Genomic DNA, 23,323 nt, shown 5'->3' with positions numbered 1-23,323 from the left:
TAATGACATATTTGGTGAGCAAAAAAAAGTGCAGCTAGAAGGCAGAATTTCTGAAATTATAAGCTGTATGTAGTTCATTATTCACTACTACGCCTGGTTGTCTGTTTTTAACTGTTGTTTTTAAGAAAATGAGTCACTTTAAAAAAAATTATTTATTTATTTGAAAGGGTTACAGAAAGCGAGAGGGAGAAACAGAGAGACAGATCTTCAATCCACTGGTTTGCTCCCCAGATGGCTACAACACCCAGGGCTGGGCCACGTTAAAGCCAGGAGCTTCATTTCATTCTCCCAGATGGGTCATCTGCTGCTGCTTTTCCCAGGCCATTAGCAAGGAGCTAGATCAGAAATGGAGCAGCTGGCACACAAGCTGGCAGAAGGTGTTGACATTGTTCCAATTCTTGCCATTCTCAATTAATGTTTCCACCCTTATATCAAAGATTTTGGAAGTGAGTGTTGTTAAGCAGCAGTTTAAGCAGCCGCCTGAAATGGTAGCATCCCCCATGAGCTCCAGTTCAAGTTCTGCTGCTCCACTTCCAGTCCAGCACCCTGCTAATATAATACCCCTGGGAAAGTAGCAGCAAATGACCAAGTCCTTGAATGCCTGCTATCCACGTGGGAGACCGTGATGAAGCTCTGGGCTTCAGCCTGGCCAGTACTTGGTCATTGTGGCCATCTGGGGAATGAACCAGTAGCTGGAAGACCTCTCTTTCTCTCTGACTCTGCCTTTTAAACAAACAAACAAACAAACAAATAAACAAACAATTTTTAAAAATTTTACACCTTTGAGGCACATGACCTCTAGCTGAAACCATCCTGGAGTTTTCAAACTATAGCCTATACCCCAATCTTGAGTTGTTAAAACTAAGTTTCAAAAAATGAAGAGAAAACATATAGAAAGGGTAAAAACAAATTTACCTGTTATTTGTTATATGCACACTTGTACCTCTGAATGAAGACACTTTTCTCATCATACGTAGTAGCCCAAAAGTATGTAAGTCATCTTTTCAGATCTACTAGTTACCTACTATTTTGGCACATTTAGCACTTGAGTTGGTTTTGCTTTTTATTACTAATTCTATCATACTCAATATTACTCAATGTAAATTTTGATGATCTTTTTAATGTTCTGCTATTTTTAACCTTAATTATGTACTTCATTTCTACAATATTTTAAATCTTAAATCCCGGCTCCCAAAAATGTCACACACAGTACTTTTTTTTTTTTTTTTGACAGAGTTAGACAGAGAGAGAGAGAGACAGAGAAAAAGGTCTTCCTTCCGTTGGTTCACCCCTGAAATGGCTGCTGCAGCCGGGCGCACTTTGGCTGACGCACTGCACCGATCCGAAGCCAGGAGCCAGGTGCTTCCTCATGGTCTCCTATGAGAGTGCAGGGCCCAAGCACTTGGGCCATCCTCCACCGCCTTCCCGGGCCACAGCAGAGAGCTGGACTGGAAGAGGGGCAACCGGGACAGAATCTGATGCTACGACCCGGACTAGAACCCGGTGTGCCAGCGATGCAGGCGGAGGATTAGCCTAGTGAGCCACGGCGCTGGCCACAAACACACAGTATATTGTCTCCCAGTGAATGCTGTCAAAACTGGGGTAGACAATACTGATTTCTATCTATGCTTGGAAAGAAGACAGATAAAGGTTTGCAAAGAGAGTTCTTGAAACTTTTCAAATTCACATTTCTCAAGACACTATTTTTAGAACATCATTAACATAATGGCAAGAGTGGTGTACAATCTGGTGTCAAAGATGAAAACCCAAAGCAAAAAGCTGAAAAACAATTGCTTCAAAACTGTTGCTATTAAAATCTATGGTGAAATTTTCTAATATGTACAGTTGCAGTTTGGGAAGATTTTGAAAAAGCTTCGTAGAGAGATTAACAGTGATGATTATATATCCATGCCTATATATTTAATGACAGTAAACAGTATATTCAAAAGTCATGTTTGTTATACATTATTTTACCAAAGTTTAAAAATCTTATGCTCAATAAATATGCTTTTATGCTTAACACACATATTTTTCATAGAATAGGTAAACATTCCATTATGACATATATACAGTAGATTATAGATTCCATAAGTATAAAACATAATTTTTGTCCCTCTTAATATTTTTGGTTTTCAATTCTGATTTACCTTTCATCATAGTTTTTATTTTTTTAAATCAATATTCATTTCTTTGAGAAGCAGAATAGCAGAGAAAGGAGATCTTTCATTTGCTGGTTCACAGTCCAAATGCCTGCAAAAGCCAGGGCTGGGTTAGGCCATCCCAAGGAAGGAGCTGAGTACTCCATCTTGGTCTTCCATGTGGGTGGTAGGAACCCAAGTATATAGGCCAACATCCACTGCTTCCCAAGATACATGAGCAAGAAGCTAGATGGACAGTGGAGAAGCCAGGAATCAAACTGGCCCTCTGACAGGGAATATGGACATCCCAAGTAGCAGTTTAATCTGCTATACCACAAGGCCCACTATCTTTTTCTAAGCATTTACTAGTTATATCCAGCCTTCACCCAGTCTTTTATTTGGAAACTTTTTGCATTGCTCTGACTACAGTATGTCTGTAATAACATATATCTATTCTTCGTTTCTTTGTCTCAATCCAAAATGTTAACCTGACTTTTAATAAATCATGTTAATCTATGTACATAACTGGGATAACTGATGTTTTCTATTTTTTTGTTTCACAGGACTCTGGGTTACACAGCATAGCCAGTCTATTCCCATTTACTTTACAGCTTCAATATATTCCTCACAGTTCTAGTGAACTGACAAAATCTCTTTCATCTTGACTAATTTAGCTTGAGATTTTCAATGGAACGCATGATGGTACAATTCAAGCCTTTAGGAAGTATAATAACATTAGCATCAGATTTCTTAAGGTTAATTTTTCTGTGCCTTGAACCAAGGCATCCTAAAACTCAGGTCTTTTATGTTATCACTGCTTCTATAAAAAATTCTGGGTATGGGGTAACCAGCACTATTAACGTAGATGCTAACTTCTTTTACAATTTGCTCTTCATTCTGACTATAACGTAGAGTTGCAGTAGAATGCATTCTGCTTACATCAACAGCCAATTATTTCAAACTAAAAAGGTATACCAGGAAGGACAAATAATGCATTGGCCCATTTTCTGGAAGGAGCTTCAAATTCACTAGTATTGGCAACAGTTATCAGAACAATATAGTCAAGGATTAGCTTGACATAATGTTTACAGTAACTGTTCTGACTTACATTAACTGTGATAGCCACAGAACTTTTTGTTTTCAAATTTCTGCTAGAATAAAAGGTAAATCCATATTTGAAAGAAAAATAAACAAAAATTTCTCTTTCTTTTTTTTTTAAAAGATTTATTTATTTGAAAGTCAGAGTTACACAGAGGGAGAAGGAGAGGCAGAGAGAGAAAGAGAAGTCTACCATCTGCTGGTTCACTCCCTAACTGGCTGCAAAGGCCGGTGATATGCCGATCCCAAGCCAGGAGCCAAGAGCTTCTTCTGTATCTCCCACATGGGTACAGGGGCCCAAGCACTTGGGCCACCTTCTATTGCTTTCCCAGGCCATAGTAGAGAGCTGGATCGGAAGTGGAGCAGCCAGGTCTTGAACTGGTGCCCATATGGGATGACGACACTGCAGGCGGAGGCTTAACCCACTAGGCCACAAAGCCGGGGCCAAAAAATTTCTAACGTGGTCATTGGGGGAAATCACTTGTCAGATACTATATATGTACTAGCAATGAAAAGATGAAGTTACAGTAAGGAAGGCCCTGAGGCATTCTCAATTGCTATGAAAGAAACTGTGATTAAAAAGTAACTGCAACCCTAAAAATTAAAAAAAAAACAAAAAAACAAAAAAACAAAAAAACACGTAAATTTTAAAAAAGTTTTTAGTGTTATAATTTCATAAAAATGTGAAAATAAGGTAATTGTTTCAAGCATACTTTTTACCTTTTAGAAATCAAATGAACAGAAATAATAATTCATTAACAGGTAAAGAGTCACTTTATGGTAAATAGTAATTAAAATAAAATTAACTTTAATCTGCAATTTATATAACTTATATTTAAATCTAGGTGGCTTTTACCCTACTAGATCTAAGAAGCATTTATTTTATATACTTTCCTCTAAGCTTTTATATAAGGCAAACTTATCATATCTTCCTGGTGACTTAATTACAACTTTCTATTTATACTCTGATTCATCTTTTAGTGGTTTCAAAGTTATTCCTAATATTTTATTTCATGTTTTCCCTACCTTTTAACCCTTCTATCGGATAGCTAAATAAACTAAAACAGTTCAGAATCTAATGGGATCCCAGAGTGACTCCTTTAATGAAAATAATCTTTCCAAGAAATTAAAAATTTCTAAACACACCTATATTAAGCTCTTTACTTCTGCTGGAATACATCTAGCCATTGGTGAATCTTGAATAACATTAAAAAAAAAGCGCAAAAGTTGTCATTTATGGTCTACAGATGAACATTTTGGGGAAATTTGATAAATCATTAATATGGCTGTCAATTTTCTATACTAAATGATTATCACAATTAGCCTCCTCATGCCATGTAACTACAAGGAGAGTGACTATACTTCCACACTGACCAGACATGTTTTGGATTAGTACTTTTGTTTCATATAATTATTAATAGCTTCCATGTCCTTTGAAAAGTATCACAGTTTGTACTATAAATTATACGGTCAGACACTAACTACAGGGAAATCTGGACTAATCACATTCAAGTACCATTACTCTACTATTTGGCATGCATCTAAAATATGAGGTATTTTGTCACCTGAAATCAATGGCTGTTACATAGGCTGTGATAGCTTAGAAACATCACTTTTTGGGGGCCAGCACTGTGGCGTAGTGGGTAAGGCCACCGTCTGCAGTGTCAGCATCCCATATGGCAGCCAGTTTGAGTCCTGGCTGCTTGACTTCCGATCAAGCTCTCTGCTATGGCCTGGGAAAGCAGTGGAAGATGGCCCAAGTCCTTAGGCCCCTGAACCCGCATGGAATAACTGGAAGAAGCTGCTGGTTCCTGGTTTTGGATCGGTGTAGTTCTGACCGTTGCAGTCAATTGGGGAGTGAACCAGTGGATGGAAGACCTCTCCCTCTCTCTCCCTGTCTTTGAAATAAACAAGCACATCTTTAAACAAACAAACAAAAAATCAATTTTTAGACCAAAATAAAAAAACTTATAACTTAGGTAGGTATCTTAGTTTCCATTATTTTATCTAAACTATTAATCTCTTTGACATTTTATTATTCTATCATTAAAATATCATTATTTCAATTCCCAGTAAAACAATGAATCCCAGTTAGTCATTCTCACTTACCTATAAGATATAGACTCATTCTACTTTATGATTTCTAACGTTTTTTAAAATTCAATATTTCAATCATCTATAGTAACATTTTACTCATTAACTTGTACTACAGTCAAACAAAGCAGAAATCAGTGAAGGACACAACTAGGATTTCATGACACTCTAAGAATATGACTTCTAGGGTCTGGTGTAGTGGTGAAGGGGGTTAAGTCTCAGCCTGCCACACCAGCATCCCTTAAGACTACATCCCATAAGAGGTTTGGTTTGAGTCCCAGCTGCTGCACTTCAGATCCAGTTCACTGTTAACGAGCCAGGGAAAGCTGCAAATCTAGTGCCTGGGCTCTTGCCACCCACATGGGAGACTAAAATGGAGTTCTAGGCTCCTGGCTTTGGCCTGGCCTGGCCTGACCTATCCAGTTATGGCCACTTGGGGAGTGAACCAATGGATGGGAGAGCTCTATCTCTGTCTCTTGCTCTCTGTCATTCTGCCTTTTAAATAAATTAATTAATTAATACATTTTTAAAAATAAAGAACTGCCTGAACTCACTCATGCTGCAAAAATTTTAAGTTAATCTCACTAAAGTTGAGAGTAGAATGTAGTTAACAGAATCTGGGAGGAATGGAGAAAGTTGATTAATGGGTAATGAATTATGGCAGATAGGAGAAAGGCATTCTTTATTGCATAGCAGGCTAACTTTAGATAATAATGTATGGTTTTCTTAAAAAGACAAGCTATAATGGAGAATTTTGACTACTTTCATTATAAAGAGTTGATATATGAGGACACAGATACGCTTACCCTGATTTAAACATCACACAATGTATATATGTTTTAAAACATCATATCACACCCCATAAACACATGCAGTTTACATATATCAGTTAAAGATAATAACAAATAGTATTGTTTGGGGGCGGGGAGAGGAAGAAGAAAGATTTTCACAAAGAATGTTTTTGGTGAAGCACAGGACACCATAAAGACCAATATAACCAGCATGAATCAACAAAAAACTCTTACGATTTGCAGTTGCTTTTGCAGCTGACAAGAATGCCATACCAAAGAATTAAGATATATGTTTTAATTCTGCTGTAACACTTTTGCAAACACAGGAATACAGTAGTGATGTTACAGTAATACAAATTACTGCTTTAATAAAAACTTGCCTAAAATGAAGATCTATATCTTTTTAAGTCCTTGAGCATTCAGAATAAAAATTTTTAATAAAAAATTTCAATTAGCCAACATCAATATATCCCCTAAATTTTCAGCAGTTTATAATATTTGTATGTTTCAACTCTAATCATATTTGAAATTGTTCTGCCTATAAAGCCATCTTTAAGATGAGACTTGATTTTTCCATAATACTTTAAAAAATTTGGTTTACTCCCCAGCTGCCTACAATAGCCAGAGTTAGGCCAGACAGAAGCCAGGAGTCTGGTACTCCATCTGGGCTTTCCAAGTGGGCAAAAAGTACCTAAGTTCTTGAGCAATCTCCTGCTGCCTCCTGCTTTAGCAGGAAGCTGTATAAGAAATAGAGCTGAAACTCAAACCCATGCATTGCGATACCGGATGTGTGTATCCCAAGCAGTGACAGAACTGCTGTACCTAATGTCCCCTGAACAATACTTTATAGATCTTACTCCTCTCAAGCCTAGGGAACACTAAAGATATAAAAACTGGAATGGTCTATCATAACTGTGATAGCTACTAGATATCCTAAAAATTAACATACTGCATTTTATTCTGTAATGTGCCCACAACTGCTCTGTGAACAAAATAGTATTTTAAATCCATACAAAGTGTGGTCATTGAACCAGGAACATAAGCATCACCTAGGAGCTTTGCAGGAATGCAGACTCTCAGCTCACACTCCAGTTATCAGATAAGCACTGGCATTTTAAACAAGATCCCCAGGTGATTTGTATGCACATTTAAAACACTATTCTTGTGCACATTCTTTACTCAAATTCAACTCTCCAGCTGCTTTTCTCACTTTAGTCTTTATCTATTCCCAACTCAGAAAACATCAGTAACTTTTACCACTTTCCTCCTTGCTTTATCCTAAAGACCCCTTATTTTTCAGTTTTTTTTCATATAGGCTCTTTCTTTGTGACTCGCTTCCTTACTTCTAGAGAGTTTCTCTAGCATGCTCAAACTCGAGAAAAGAATCTTTTTATTTATTTGAAATTCACTGCTACAGAGAAAGAGAGAGATATCCATCTTCTATTGAGAGAGAGAGAGAGAGAGAGAGAGATACATCTTCTATTCACTGGTTCACTCTCAAGATGCTCCAAGGCCAGGGCTGGGCCAGGCTGAAGCCAGAAGCCAGGAGTTTCATCCAGGTCTCCTATGTATGTGCAGGAGCCTAAACACTTGGGCCATCTTCCACTGCCTTTCCCAGGCCATTAGCAGGTAACTGGATCAGAAGTGGAGCAGCTGGGACACGAACTGGCACCCATATGGGATGCTGGCATCGCAGGTGACAGCTTTACATGCTACACCAAAAGGACAGCCCCCAAAGCATCTTTAAAATATTTCTCTTCTTCCAAGACATTGTAATATAAATTTAAAAGACTTTTTCAAAATAAAATTAAGAACCCTAGATCTCTGTTCTTTACTATATTCCTAACTCTATTTTCATGCTTTACTAAACCAAGAAGTTCATTCATGCACAGCTGTTTAGGTTTAGCTCAGAAAGAAACACAAAGTATAAAGCAGCAGCTAAGTAGGCAACTCGAAGTTAGGCTGCGAGAATAGATCCTTGTAGATACTACACTATGATTGTTAATTATAACTGATTATAGCACATGGAAACATTGCTATGGGACTTGTACAACTATCAATTAAAATATTTGAATCCATATTTTTCTTTCTCCTTATCAAATCATTTTCAAATAAGATTGTACTAACAGTTGTAACAGCTTGACAACTTTCAATAAACTGCTTAAGCAATAATTAAAGACCAAGGACACAACTTCAAGAGAAACAAAAAGTAATGATAAAACACAGTACTGCAATAGTGGAGTACTGTAAAAGTTTAACAATTGTCAGTTTATACTACCAATAGTTGATCTACACCTACATGCATATTCAGAGTCTCTCCCAATGAAAGGTAGAGTACTGATTCTAAAATCAAGCAATTCTTGCAAGTAATTTATAAAAAACAAGCTTGTTATCAAATGATTAAAACCTTAGTGATAATGAATCAAGTGACAGTTTTATTTAATATAGCAATTAATAAAAAAAGGAGTAACATTAAAATTTTTTTACCTCACTCTCAAGAAAGAAAAGAACTAGCATCCTAATGAGGTTCCCATTTGGACTGTTCCTTCCCCTCCTTTTTGCTAATGCTTCTTCTGCTTGTGGATCATGTCTGCTAAACAGTCTACAAATAAATAAGACAAGAATATTACAAATGTACATGGATAGGAAATTCAGTATTTCCCTTCACTATAAAAAATTTTAGTACTTACAAAAAAGAGAAGCAACAAGATCACAGATTACTAATCTATTTCAATACAAATACACAACTGATGTCTTTGTAAGTAAAAAAAATGGTTGGATCTGAACAATTTCATATAGTTTGATAATAATATATAAAATATAAAAGAAAACTTATTATTGGTGAATAATCAATGTTCAAATATGTATGAAAATCAAAGTACTGTTATTATCATGTATGACTGATACTAGAGTATGTAACTATAAATTGAGCTCTATTTCCTTAAATATTGATTTACAATTACAACTCATAATTATAATAATGTAATGATAGCATCTAACCAAATGTTGAAGCAATAACAATAAAAATTTTTATTTTCAATAATTAATTAAGTTCAATGTAATGGTTCATTCTTCAAATGCCTGTAACAGCTGGGACTGTGCCAGGCAGAAGCCAGGAACCTGAAACTCAATCTGGCCCTTCTACATGGATGGCAGGAACTCAAGTCCCTGGATCATCACTTGCAGCCTTGCAGTGTGTGCACTAGCAGGAAGCTGAAAGCAGAAGTGGAGCTGGGACTCAAACCTAAGAATACCCATATGAGATATACAGAGTGCCAGGTATGTCTTTTTTTTTTTTTTTTTTTTTTTTGGACAGGCACAGTGATAGTGAGAGAGAGAGACAGACTCCCCTAATGCTTCAACATCTGTATTGCCAGACTGAAGTTAAAAAAAAAACCTAGAAATCAGTCTGTTTCTCCCATGTGTATGTCAGGGACTCAAGCATAGAATTTTCAACACGGGTGTTTTCTTTGTTCATTGCAATTTTCCTTTTACTCACAGCATTGCATGGAAGAAAGACACCTTGAGCAGTTCTTAAGTATTGTTGGAAAATAAGCTAAACATTTTTGTTACTAGATGATATTTAACATTAATGTCACTCCACTGAAATTTGTTGGGTTGAGTTCTGTTTTAAGTATTAGTATATGAGCAAAAAAGAATGCAAGAAGTAATCATGATTTAAAAAACAAAAGTATGAGGAGCAGGAAATGGGCCAAGAGGTTAGGCCACCACTTGAGACACCTGTAATCCATATGGAAGTGACTGAGTTTGAATTTCAGCTCTGCTTCTCATCCAGTTTCCTGCTAATGCACACCCAGCAAGTGATGTCTCATGTAATTGGGTTCCTGCTATCCATGTGGGGGACCTGTGTAGAGTTTCTGGCTCCTGACTTCACCCTGGCTAAATTTTTGCTGTTGCAGCCATTTGGTGATCCTCCCAGTGGATGGAAGCGTGATCTCTCTCTTCCCTTCAAGAAAATAAAAATTAAGGGTGCTGGCACTGTGGTGTGGCAGGTAAAGCCACCACCTGCAGTGCCGGCATCCCATATGGGTGCCGGTTCGCGTCCTGGCTGCTCGACTTCCAATCAAGCTCTCTGCTATGGCCTGGGAAAGCAGTGGAAGATGGCTCAAGTCCTTGGGCCCCTGCACTAGTGTGGGAAACCTGGAAGAAGCTCCTGGCTCCTGGCTTTGGATACGCTCAGCTCTAGCTACTGCGGCCATCTGGGGAGTAAACTAGCGGATGGAATACCCCTCTCTCTCTCTCTCTCTCTCTGCCTCTCCTCTCGCTGTGTAACTCTTTCAAGTAAATAAATAAATCTTTAAAAAAAGAGAAGAAAAGAAAAATTAAGAACAAAAAGAGATCATTAAAAAAATCCAAAAGATCAACCTGTGAATTTCTGCAGGGCAGGGACCTAAAATTAGATTTTAGAGTGAAGCTTTCATTTATTTGCCTAAGATTGGCTGTTTTCACAAAGAAATCAGGAGTTTATGTAATGTATCCCAATTTTTAAAATTCTGACAAGTATTTCAAATTTAGAAAAATACAACATAGTGGTGAGTGTTTGGCACAGCAGTTAATTTGCTGTTTGGGATGCCTGCATCTTTTTATTACAGTGTCTAGGTTAGCATCCTAGCTCTACTTTTAATTCTAGCTTCCTGTTAATGTGCATAATAGGAAGCAGGAAGTGATGGCTCAAGTTCTTGGGTCCTTGTTACCCATGTGAGAGATCCAGATGGAGTTCCTGGCTCCTGGCTTTGGCCTTGTCCAGCCCCAGCTGTTGCAGGCTTTTGAGAAGAGAATAGGCAGATGGAAGATCTCTATTTGTCTTTCTCTTTCAAATAAATGAAAACAAATATTTAAAGGAAAACATCATGCAGATAAAATAAATATATGCAAGACTTAACTCAATTACTATTAGTTTATGCCTAGTATTCCATACAAAACAAACCTCTTTAGTTTATTTTGTCTTTTAAGTTACAGAAGCAATACTTTCTATACTTGATCTTAGCCAAAAGGCTGAGAAGTGATTTAGAATACTTTCTACAAAAACAAACTTTTTGAAAACTTAAGTAGAAACTACAGACTAAGAATAATCCTGAAAAAAGGAAGAAGTTTAAACTATAGTGCACTCTTTCTATCTGTGACTGACAACATCTCAAGATAAATAAGGAAATGGCATTATTCTGTAACCACAAACATCAAAGTCACTGGCAAATTCAATACACTATTTTAAAACTCATGCCTGAAAACCTGGATTTTCTTCTTCACTTTCACTACAGGCATGCACTAGTAGCTGGCTTTCTTCTTAAGAAAGATTTTTCACTTGGGAACAACTCTTTCTACTTTCAGAGGTACAACTGAGCAGAGAACTACATGTTGTAGCACTAAGATGCAGACGCACACTAAGATGCATGAAGGTCTAGGCTTGCTCATTAGCAAAGTTAACCATTGATGCACAACAGTTGTCCAGGGCATGATTTATACCTATGCTTCAGCATACTCATAAATTAGTAAACAGAATGGACTTCTAGATTCATCTGCCAATAATCAAGTCCACTAAATTAAAACCATGAGCAAAGATACAAAATATAAAACAAAATAAAAGCTACATGCAGAAAAGCAGAATATTTAAGAACAAATCAATCTACTAAAAATTATAGAACATAAACTAGTAAATCATGATCAAAAATGTGTGTCATAGGAGGGTTTACATTCATAAACTCTCATTAGTTCTATACTTTGCCAAAAACATAGATGGTTTTTCTAAAATTAAATTGCAATTGTGTATCACTATGCATTACTGACCAAAATAATCCTCAACCCAATGGAGAGAATAAGGGGGAAAAAAAATCAAAGTTGGCAGGCATTTTGAAGGTGATACCGTGTTACATTTAGATCACAAATGTTGTCACGTAAGATAAGAACTCAGAAATTTTTATAATTAAATTTACTTTTAAAAAATTTTATCTGAGAGGTAGAAAGACAGATAGAATGTCCCTCCACTAATTCACTCCCCAAATGACTATAACAGCCAGAGTTGAGACGGGCCAAATTCAGGAAAGCAGAACTCAATCCAGGTCTCCCATGTGGATGGCATGGACCTAAGTAACTGAGCTAAACTCCACTGCCTCGGAGTCTGCATTAGCAAGAAGCCATATTGGAAACAGAGGATTTGAGAGTTGAATTAGGTATTATGCTAGGGGATGTGGGAATTTCAAGAGGTGATTTAACCACTGTGTGAAACACTGACCCGAGAAATCACAATTTTAAAAGGCGAAAAAGCTTGTGTACCAATTATCTCAGTAGCTTTTGGAGAGCTCATTTAATTCACCAATCTTTACTTACACCCCTAAGTGAGAATCATCCTCACAGATTCCTTGCAATATGTTTTGGATTACACCTTTCTAAGGGGTACGAGTCATGCTTTAAGGCTATCACAACTCCTAGAATTTGAAATAGACACTTTCGGCACTTTGTTCAATCATATTAGTCTTCTATAAACAATAACAAAACACAAAACAGAACTTGTTTTCAGAGATAAACAACTCACTTTTTATGAAGGAATTCTCCAGCTGCCACAGCAACAGGGCGATGTGCTGAGTATACCAAGTGGTAAACATTTTCACAGTCTTCATTAGAAAGGGCTTCTTCACTGCCACTAAAAATTCAGAAAGTTACATATAATAAAACAAATGTTTAGCTTCACTTCTGCCTTTATTTAAATATTGCATAATTCATTGTAAAACTCACAGCATACTGTGTATGTATGTATTTCAAGATACTCAGAGTCATTGTGAGCATATATGGCTAGAAAGAATATGGACATTTTAATTGTCTTCTTGTTTTATCTGTATTTTTTGAATCTAATTATATGTCTTTCATAGTTACAAGGAAATACTCTTTTTGAAGTAAGATAAAAGACAAAGCCAGAAGCCCATGTGGGCAGCAGGAACCCAAGTACTTGAGCCATCATCTGCTGCTTCGCAGGTTCATTAGTAGAAAGTTGGATTGGAAGTAGAGGTGACTTGATTCCAGGCACTCTAATATGCGATGCAGGCATACAAAGTTGTGGCTTAACTTGCTGCATCACAATGCCCAACAATCATGAGCTTTTTGAAACACCCCTTAAACATAATGTTTCATTATTCATCCATAAAAAAGATAAAATTCTGTCATTTGAAGCAACATGAATAGAACTGCAGAACATTATGTTAAGTGACGTAAGTCAGACACAAGGAAACAAAACCTGTGCATGGTCATTTATATGTGTAAGCTACAAGGTAAATAGAAGTAGAGAATAAAATAGTGGCCACTACAGCTTGAGAATGGTGTAGGGGTAGGGGTGGGGTGGGGGGGATGGTGAAAGGATTTTTATGGATATAGGCAGTATTACTGTATAGGAGCTAAAACTTCAAAAACTCTATAGCTCAGAAGGATAAATATAACTGACAACAGTTAACTGAAATTTTCAAAACAGCTTATAGAAAGGAATTTTAATCTAACACAAAAAAGTATGTGTATGACAAACACGTCAGTTATCCTGATCTGATCATTGCACTTTGTATACATGTACTTTGAAATATGAGGCTATGTCCCATAAATATGTACAAGTACTTCTTGACAATTAAAAAATATTTCAAACATAAAAGGAAAAAAGTATGAAAACATCCTTCAAAAAGAAACTAAAAAACTACATGAATTTATCCTTGACTTTAAAGTTGTGGGGAAAATATGTCAAAGTTATTCTTGACCAGATTTGAGAATCCTAAATGAGAATTTAAGAATAACATTGTATTTAAACAGATCAAAATAAAACAAAATATCATATACAAATAGCAATTATTCCAGAAGTACAAGGGTGGTTTAACATTAAACAAATCTATCAATTTAATTCAAGTTCCTTAATGGATGAAACAAAAATCCCCCCTCCCAAAAAAACCTGAATAAAAATGAATTTTTATCACATATCAAAAAATATATTCCAGAAATCATAGAAACAAAGTACTTTAAATGTCTGAGTAGAAAAATAACAAAAACATTTTTTATCACAATAATGTTGTTATAGTGCTGAAGGTTCTGGCTAAGACAATGAAACAAATTATAAAGTTAGGGAAGAGTGAGACAAAACTGAAATTGTTTACACATGATATTTACACAGTAAAACCAACAGAATCAACATAACATGAAAAGCATAAACTTAGGAGCCTACATTGTGGCACAGTGAGTGAATTAAGCTGCTGCCTGCAATGTCAGCATCCCATACCAGAGCTCCAGCTTGAGTCCTAGATGCTCTACTTCCAACTCAGTTCCTTGCTGACGGAACTGCGAAAGCCGTGGATGACGGCCCAAGTGCTTGGGCTCCTGCTACCGTGTGGGAAACCCTGATGGAGCTCCTGACGAGCTCCTGACTTTCACCTGGACTAGAATCTGACATTGTGGCCATTTAAGAAATAAACCAGCATATGGAAGATATATGTCCTCCCAATCCTGTCCTGTTCCTCTGCACTCCAAATTAATATAGAAATCTTTTTTAAAAAAGGAAAAGTACGTGATGGCAAGTTGGAATCATTAAAAAAAGAATGTGAAGATATAGGTACAGGCAAAGACTTCTTGGAAAATACCCCAGAAGCACAGGCAGTCAAAACCAAAATTAACATTTGGGATTGCATCAAATTGAGAAGTTTCTGTACTTCAAAAGAAACAGTCAGGAAAGTGAAGAGGCAACCAACAGAATGGGAAAAAATATTCGCAAACTATACTACAGATAAAGGATTGATAACCAGAATCTACAAAGAAATCAAGAAAATCCACAACAACAAAACAAACAACCCACTTAAGAGATGGGCCAAGGACCTCACTGTGTACTTATGTCTCATGTGGGATCTGTCCTTAATGTGTTGTCCAATGTGAAGTAATGTTATAACTAGTACTGAAACAGTATTTTTACACTTTGTGTTTCTGTGTGGGTGCAAACTGATGAAATCTTTGCTTAGTATATACTGAATCAATCTTCTGTATATAAAGATAATTGAAGATGAAAAAAAAAACTTGGTGTTAAATTGGAAATTGCATAGAAAATTAATCAATTTTTTAAAAAAAATATCATGTAGGATCTCTGTCCTTAATGTGCTGTACATTGTGATTTAATGCTATAACTAGTACTCCAACAGTATTTTTTCACTTTGTGTTGCTATGTGGGGGCAAACTGTTGAAATCTTTACTTAATATATACTAAACTGATCTTCTGTATATAAAGAGAATTGGAAATGAATCTTGATGTGAATGGAAGGGGAGAGGGAGCAGGAAAGGGGAGGGTTGTGGATGGGAGGGAAATTATGTGGGGGGGGGGAGGAGGGGAAGCCATTGTAATCCATAAGCTGTACTTTGGAAATTTATATTCATTAAATAAAAGTTAAAAAAAAAAAAAGATAGAATGATGCTTGTAAAAAAAAAAAAAAGAATGTGTAAGAGTTTCAATAGATTTCAAATACAAAACCAACATAAAAGATTTCTCTGCCTCAGCAGAAACAAAGTAGAAAGGACATACTAAAATGACATAACATCATGAGAATTAATATATAATATATAAGACCTCTGAATAAAGCTAAACCCTATGAAAAAAGACCTAACATTTGAATAAAGTTATCCATCATTTTCAATCATACCCATAAAATATAGTAAAGGACTTCATTCTTTCCTAAATATACCATAAAATTCAATGCGGTTCTAACCTTTAAAATCTTTTTAAGGCACATGACAAGTATATCTTAAGAACCCATATAAAAGAAAAATAATCCTCAGGTAGCTAAATGGAATTAAAAAGACAAAGAGGAGAAAAATCACCAAATAACAGAAGAGGCCATGCTGATCACATATGTTATAGTGTGACATTAAAAAACAACATAGAGCAGATGGGAAAAAGAAGTTCTAATAACAGACCTCTCAGCTCATGATTACTATGGCTTCATAATGGAGGCAAAGGAGGATCTGCAATGCCTTTGACAGAAAATATACTCAGGCAGAATTTTACCAGTATTCAGTCAATGTACAGATAAAGGTATAACATTAGTATAAAGAATTTAGCAACCTTATTCTATTTCTCTTGTTTCTACAAGTATAGCATTCATAAATAGCCTATTTGAAAAATTTATCTTTTTGGATGGCGCGGCAGCTTACTAGGCTTATCCTCCGCCTGCGGCGCTGGCACACCAGGTTTTAGTCCCAGTCTGGGCGCCGGATTCTGTCCCGGTTGCCCCTCTTCCAGTCCAGCTCTCTGCTGTGGCCGGGAAGTGCAGTGGAGGATGGCCCAAGTGCTTGGGCCCTGCACCTGCGTGGGAGACCAGGAGAAGCACCTGGCTCCTGGCTTCGGATCAGCGCGGTGTGCTGGCCGCGGCGGCCATTGGAGGGTGAACCAACAGTAAAGGAAGACCCCTCTCTCTGTCTCTCTCTCTCTCACTGTCCACTCTGCATGTCAAAAAAAATAAAAAGAAAAATTTATCTTTTTGAGGTGTCTTCCTCTAAAGCTGCCTTTCTCTGGAGTTTTTGTTTTGTTTATTTTAAATAGGTATGTTACTTTTTTATAGACTGCATAGAATTTTTTTCTAAAAAGATTTACTTATTTGAAAGGCAGATTGACAGAGAGAGAGGAAGAGACAGATCTTCCATTTGCTGGTTCACTTTCCAAACAGCCACAATAACCAGGGCTGGGTCAAGCCAAAGCCAAGCACCAGCAACACCATCTCGGTCTGCCATGTAGGTGGCAGGAGCCCAAGCACTGGGGCCATCTTCTGCTGCTTTCCCAGGCACATTAGCCAAGAGCTGGATAAGAAGTGGATCAGCTGAGAATTGAACTGGCACTCATATTGGATGCCAGTTTTGTAGGTGGCAGCTTAACCAGTTTAAGTCACAATGCTGGCCTCAATAAAGTAACTTTTAATAGAAGGAACAACACACAGTTAAAATAGAAAACAAAAAGAGAAAAACAGAAAACACTTTGTTTCAAATCTGATCTTAAAATGTAGAAGAACTTTATGTGATAAGAAGTCATTTAAGGGTTACATGGAATAATAATGCTGAGGGAAAATATTAAAATACCAAAATTAAATAAAATATTAACAGATATTATACTTACTGAAGTATAAGAGTAACCAATCGAATAGCTTCCACAGCAACATCATATTCTTTATCAAGTGTCATTGATACAATGCGATCCTGAAAAAAAGTTGTGAAACAAACCAACCATAAACAGAAAAAATGTATATTATGATAAAACTATGTAAGAATCTGAAAATTTTTACAACAAAATAAATTTATCTTTAACTCCATTTTTCTGCAAACTTTTGGAATTCCGCTCAATATTCTGGAGGGTATTTATGGAATGCTAATGAAAGATAAAATTAAAAAGCTTTATTCTTGAAGCCACATTATAGTCCCAGTCATACAAAGGCAGTGTTTCTGGCAATATATGTTTGTAAGTTAAAATACTTCTTACTCACTAACACTATGACAATTATACCTTAACTTACAAAATTTATTCATAAAAGACAATATATAAAGGCATTTTTATTTTTAGCAGGAGAAGTCTTTCAATGGCAAGAGCTCATGTTGGTAATATCTTAGGTAAAGCAGTGATTCATTCAAGTATTCATATAGGTTTAAAGAATATGTACTAAATATGAAATTAATACTTGATGTAGTAATGTCATTTGCTAACCTAGCTAGTAGCTAGTAGAAGATGGACTAGTTAGTAACTAGTAGAAGAAGTTCTTGGGCCCCTGCAGCCACATGGGAAACCTGGAAGAAGCTCTTGGCTCCTGGCTTTGGACTGGTGCAGCTCCAGCAGTTGTGGCCATTTGGGGAGTGAACCAACTTTACAACTAGCATTTGTAAAGTGAAAAATAAAACAACTTCGCCATTCTTAATGCTTACCTTGAATCGGTTAGTGAACAATTCCAATTTGGGAAATAACTCTCTATTGGTATATAGACTCTGCAGAGCTTTCAAACACTTCAGCCTGACTTCCCCTTGCTACAGAAATAAAAAAACAAAAAAACAAAAAACCACAATCTAAGTAGTCAATTCCATACAACAAATGTTATAAAATCTACCTCAATCATTCTACTTACTTCATGTTGTATACAGAATAGGACTGAGCATATGTTACATTGTTGCACTTGTATTTAAAATGCATAACTTTTTAATAAGCTACATTTTTTGCAGACATTTATCAGCTGACTCAACATGGTGTATTTCCTACAGTATCCTGTACCACTTAGCATTTGAACTTGTGACAATAATTAGAGAAAGATATTCTCATTTCTTCTTTCTGTAACTACTAAACAATCTTGTGGGCAAATTTAGCTTCATATTAACCGTTTATATCCCTATACTAACCCTTTATCATCCTATATACACAACTATAAAGACTTAAATTGAGCAATAAATATAGCACTTATGGTAACTCTGAAATAAATATGTCATGGCAATTCTTCCAGAATTGAAGGGCTGGCATTGTGGACCAGCAGGGTAAGCTGCTGCCTTCAATGCCAGCATCCCAAGTGGGTGCCTGCTCCATTGCCAATCCAGCTCCCCACTGTTGACGGGCCTACGAAAGATGGCCCAAGTGTTTGGGCCTCTGAACCCACATGGGAGACCCTGATGAAACTCTTGGTTCCTGGCTTTAGACTGGCCCAGTCACAGATGTTGCAGTCATTTGGGGAGAGAACCAGTGGACAGAAACAGTCTCTCTTTATTTCTGTTTCTCTAACTCTGCCTTTGAAATACATAAATAAATCTCTAAAAAATACTCACAGAATCAAAAATATGAGATGTAATGGTTTAAAGGGACATAATTTATGGGGCCTATGCTGTGTTATAGTAGGCTAAGCCTACACTTGTGGCACTGGTATCCCATATAGTTGCTGGATTGTGTCCCGGCTGTTCCTCTTTTCTGTTTATGGCCTGAGAAAGGAGTGGAAGATGGCCCAATTGCTTGGGTTCCTGCAGTGTGTGGGAGACCTGGAAGAAACATCTGGTTCCTGGCTTTGAAACAACTCAGCTCCAGCCACTGTGGACATTTGGGGAGTGAACCAGCAGACAGAAGACATTTCTGTCTCTCCTTCTCTCTGTAACTCTACCTCTCAATGTTTTTTTTTTGTTTGTTTGTTTTTTTAAAAAGAACATCATTTCTTCATGCAAAAAAAATTTACTGTTATCTTTTTTTTCTTTAAAGATTTATTTTATTTATTTGAAAGAGTTACACAGAGAGGTAGAGGCAGAGAGACAGGTCTTCCATCTACTGGTTCATTCTCCAGATGGCCAAAATGGCCGGAGCTGAGCCAATCCGAAGCCAGGAGCCAGGAGCTTCTTCCAGATCTCCCATGTTGGCACAGGGGCTCAAGGACTTGGGCCATCCTCTATTGCTTCCCCAGGCCACAGCAGAGAGCTGGATAGAAGAGGAGCAGCTGGAACTAGAACCAGTGCCCATATGGGATGCTGGCTTATCAGGCCAGGGCTTTAACTCACTGCGCCACAGTGCCAACCCCTACTGCTCTCTTTTACTTTCTAGTGGAAACAGTCAGGAAAACAGACAACACTTAAAACAGAAGCAAGCAGCCAGTACTGTGGCATAATGCGTTAAACTATTGCCTGCAATATCAACATCAGGTTCAAGTGCTGGCTGTTTCAGTGATTATGCAGGTAGGTCTTCGTCTCTCATGCTCTCTCTGTAACTCTGCCTTTCAAATAAATAAATCTTAAACAATTTATCATGGCAGATGCTGTGGTGTAGCAGGTAAAGCTGCCACCTGCAGTGCCGGCATACCATATGGACACCAGTTCAAGACCTTATTGCTCCACTTCTGACTCAGCTCTCTGCTATGACCTGGGAAAGCAGTAGAAGATGGCCCAAGTCCTTGGGCCAGTGTATCAGCATATGAGACCTAGAAGAAGCTCCTGGCTCCTGGCTCCTGGCTCCGGATTGGCGCAGCTACAGAGGTTGTGGCCATTTAGGGAGTGAACCAGCAGATGGAAGACTTCTCTTCCTCTACCTCTCTGTAAGTCTTCCTTTCAAATAACTGAATAAATAAACAATTTTAAAAATAGAGGCAAAATGACACCATGGAGAGTCCTGGAAATGCTATTTATTACTGGAGTATCTTTAATAGTCTTTAACATGGAGTACAAGATGCTGGTGAAGAACAACCTCCTCGCTCCCTCCCCTTCCCATGAATGGACTTTAGTGCCTTGGACAAATGAGGACAGCAGCATCCTTTCTCCTCCACAGTGGCATGACTTCTCAACTGACCAATGTCAGTATCTATAACTGAATTTCTTTTTTTTTTTTTTTTTTTTGACAGGCAGAGTGGACAGTGAGAGAGAGAGACAGAGAGAAAGGTCTTCCTTTGCCGTTGGTTCACCCTCCAATGGCCGCTGCGGTTGGCGCACTGCGGCTGTCGCACCGCGCTGATCCAATAGCAGGAGCCGGGTGCTTCTCCTGGTCTTCCATGGGGTGCAGGGCCCAAGGACTTGGGCCATCCTCCACTGCACTCCCGGGCCACAGCAGAGAGCTGGCCTGGAAGAGGGGCAACCGGGACAGAATCCGGCGCCCCGACCGGGACTAGAACCCGGTGTGCCGGCGCCGCAAGGTGGAGGATTAGCCTAGTGAGCTGCGGCGCCGGCCTATAACTGAATTTCTTCAGACCCCCATTCTTCATGCTAGAAGTGGAGTCACTGGTATTGGTTTTCTTCCTACTCATCTACCTTTCACCAGGATCTGAGGACACACTGGGTGGCACATTATCCCCAACTTAGCTGTTTCCCTATAGTCCATGGAAGATCCCTGTGATCTTTGTAAAGGTTTTTGGAGGAGTGAGAGTGTTTAAACCACCTCCCCAACTGTTTTCTGTTTTTAAGGACAAAAGAAGAAAAACAGCACACCACACATAATTTCAAGCCCGTTTCAGATCAGAACTACAGAAGAGTTCTCCTCTGAAGAGCCCTTGTGTTTGTGAAGCAGCATTGTGGTGAATGCTGTGACAGAAGTAGCTCTTTTTAATTCCTCTCTTGATGAATTTCTTAAGGCTGAAAGAATAGACAGAGTGGGACATGGTATAAAAAAATCTTTAGCACTTTTATGACAACAATGGGGTAACCATGGGACTTATGAAATCAGGTCCCTGCCTAAGGAGGGCACTACTAACTGCCAGGTCATAACGATTATGAATTTACAATTTGTAATGCATTCTGGTGGTTTTTCTAAAAATGAAGACTTATCAAATGAATTTTAGATCATTCTCCAAAGGAGATTTCATCTTTATTTTTCCCAATTTTTCCAGCACTGTTCTGGTACACATGGAGACAGGGACACCTGTGTCTTTAATAGTGAGTTTATAAGACTATAGAATACTCTCTTTTTATTTTTTATTTTATTTTTTGACAGGCAGAGTGGACAGTGAGAGAGAGAGAGACAGAGAGAAAGGTCTTCCTTTTACTGTAGGCTCACCCTCCAATGGCTGCCGTGGCCGGCACGCTGCTGCTGGCGCACCGCGCTGATCCGAAGCCAGGAGCCAGGTGCTTCTCCTGGTCTCCCATGGGGTGCAGGGCCCAAGCACTTGGGCCATCCTCCACTGCACTTCCCGGCCACCGCAGAGAGCTGGCCTGGAAGAGGGGCAACTGGGACAGAATCCGGAGCCCCGACCGGGACTAGAACCCGGTGTGCCGGAGCCGCAGGAGGAGGATTAGCCTATTGAGCCGTGGCGCCGGCCAGAATATTCTCTTAAAACTCATGGGGTGACAGCAGATTCCTGTGTCAGTGAGATCACTGCTATGCTGCATGCCCTGCTTTCTCTCCATGCAGGGAAGTTGGAAATGGAGGCTATAAAAGCCATCTTTAGGAGTTGTGGGTTTCCATCTGACCCTTCCACCCTTGTAAGGGCAAAAAGGGAACTGGTGTCTCAGACAGATTGAATTTCCACACTGTCCCACCCTACCATGATAGTAGGTTAGCTCATCCCCAAAATAATTGTCTTTATTAGACATCCTCAGTCAGTTTCTGCCTGCCTGTCTTTGTGGTCATGTTCTTTTTTATAAGAAGAAAAGAAACGGCCGGCGCCACGGCTCACTTGGCTAATCCTCTGCCTGTGGCACCGGCACCCTGGGTTCTAGTCCCGGTTGGGGCGCCGGGTTCTGTCCCGGATGCTCTTCTTCCAGACCAGCTCTCTGCCATGGCCCAGGAAGGCAGTGGAGGATGGCCCAAGTGCTTGGGCCCTGCACCCACATGGGAGACCAGGAGGAAGCACCTGGCTCCCGGCTTCAGATTGGCACAGCGTGCTGGCTGTAGCGGCCACTTTGGGGGTTAACCAACAGAAAGAAGACCTTTCTCTCTCTGTCACTGTCTATCTTTGCCTGTCAAAAAAAAAATAAAATAATAAAATAAAAAGAAAAGAAAAGGGACAATTCTTGCTATTTTTTTCATGCTTACTATTTATGCTGTATTTAAATGTTTTACTCAAGACAGAATTCTGTAAGGGGGAGAGGAAGGTTGGGTCTCAGAGAAAGGAAAAGGAATCAACATTTTTATGAAGCGTCACTATTGGCCTCTATTTGTATTGTTCAGAAATGGCAATGCAATTTAAACGTAATATATACTTGGTTTAATGAGTTACATTTTTGCTACTCTGTCTTTATGCTTTATAATACTTTTCTTTTTAAAAAATGTATTTATTTATTTGAAAGGCAGAGTGACAGAGGCAGATGCAGAATGAGATCTTCCTTGTGGTGCTGATTCATTCTCCAAATGGTTGCAACAGCCAGGGCTAAGGCAAGCCAAAACCAGGAGCCAGGAATTCCATCCTGGTCTCCACACAAGTAGCAGGAACCACATATTTAGGCCATCTACTGCCTTCCTAGGTATATTAGCAGGAAGCAGAATCTGAAGTGGAATAGCTGGGACCTCAATTGGCACTCAGATATGAGATGCCAGTGTGGCAAGCAGCAGCTTAACCAGCTGTACAACAATGGCATCCTTACATTAAACTTTCAGGAAGAGGACAAACCTCAATATATCCCTAGCACAAAAATCCCTGACTCATGCTTGGCTTCCAGGGAATGTGCCATAAGGTAACTAATACAAAGAATGGTTCTAGGAAGAGGAGATGAGATTTTGGGTTGGATTACTTGAAGGATGGATTGCTATGAGGAAGG

At 38.4% G+C, this 23,323-nt stretch overlaps 1 protein-coding gene across 5 annotated transcripts in view; it reads right to left on the bottom strand.

Annotated features, from left to right (window-relative positions):
* STAG1 (STAG1 cohesin complex component) overlaps positions 1-23,323 on the bottom strand; it is a 362,716-nt gene that overhangs the window by 89,127 nt on the left and 250,266 nt on the right. For all 5 annotated transcript variants that reach the window (XM_062214276.1, XM_062214273.1, XM_062214286.1 and 2 more), the window contains 4 exons: positions 18,050-18,148; positions 17,253-17,332; positions 12,672-12,779; positions 8,609-8,723 (listed from right to left, as the gene is read on the bottom strand). In XM_062214276.1, coding sequence (XP_062070260.1) covers positions 8,609-8,723; positions 12,672-12,779; positions 17,253-17,332; positions 18,050-18,148 — 402 coding nt within the window. The remainder of the gene's footprint in view (positions 1-8,608; positions 8,724-12,671; positions 12,780-17,252; positions 17,333-18,049; positions 18,149-23,323) is intronic.

The sequence above is a fragment of the Lepus europaeus genome, chromosome 2 (assembly GCF_033115175.1).
Source record: "Lepus europaeus isolate LE1 chromosome 2, mLepTim1.pri, whole genome shotgun sequence".
Classification (NCBI taxonomy): Eukaryota; Metazoa; Chordata; class Mammalia; order Lagomorpha; family Leporidae; genus Lepus; species Lepus europaeus.
Note: the sequence above shows the minus strand (reverse complement) of the source record. Positions and strands in the feature narration are given on the sequence as shown.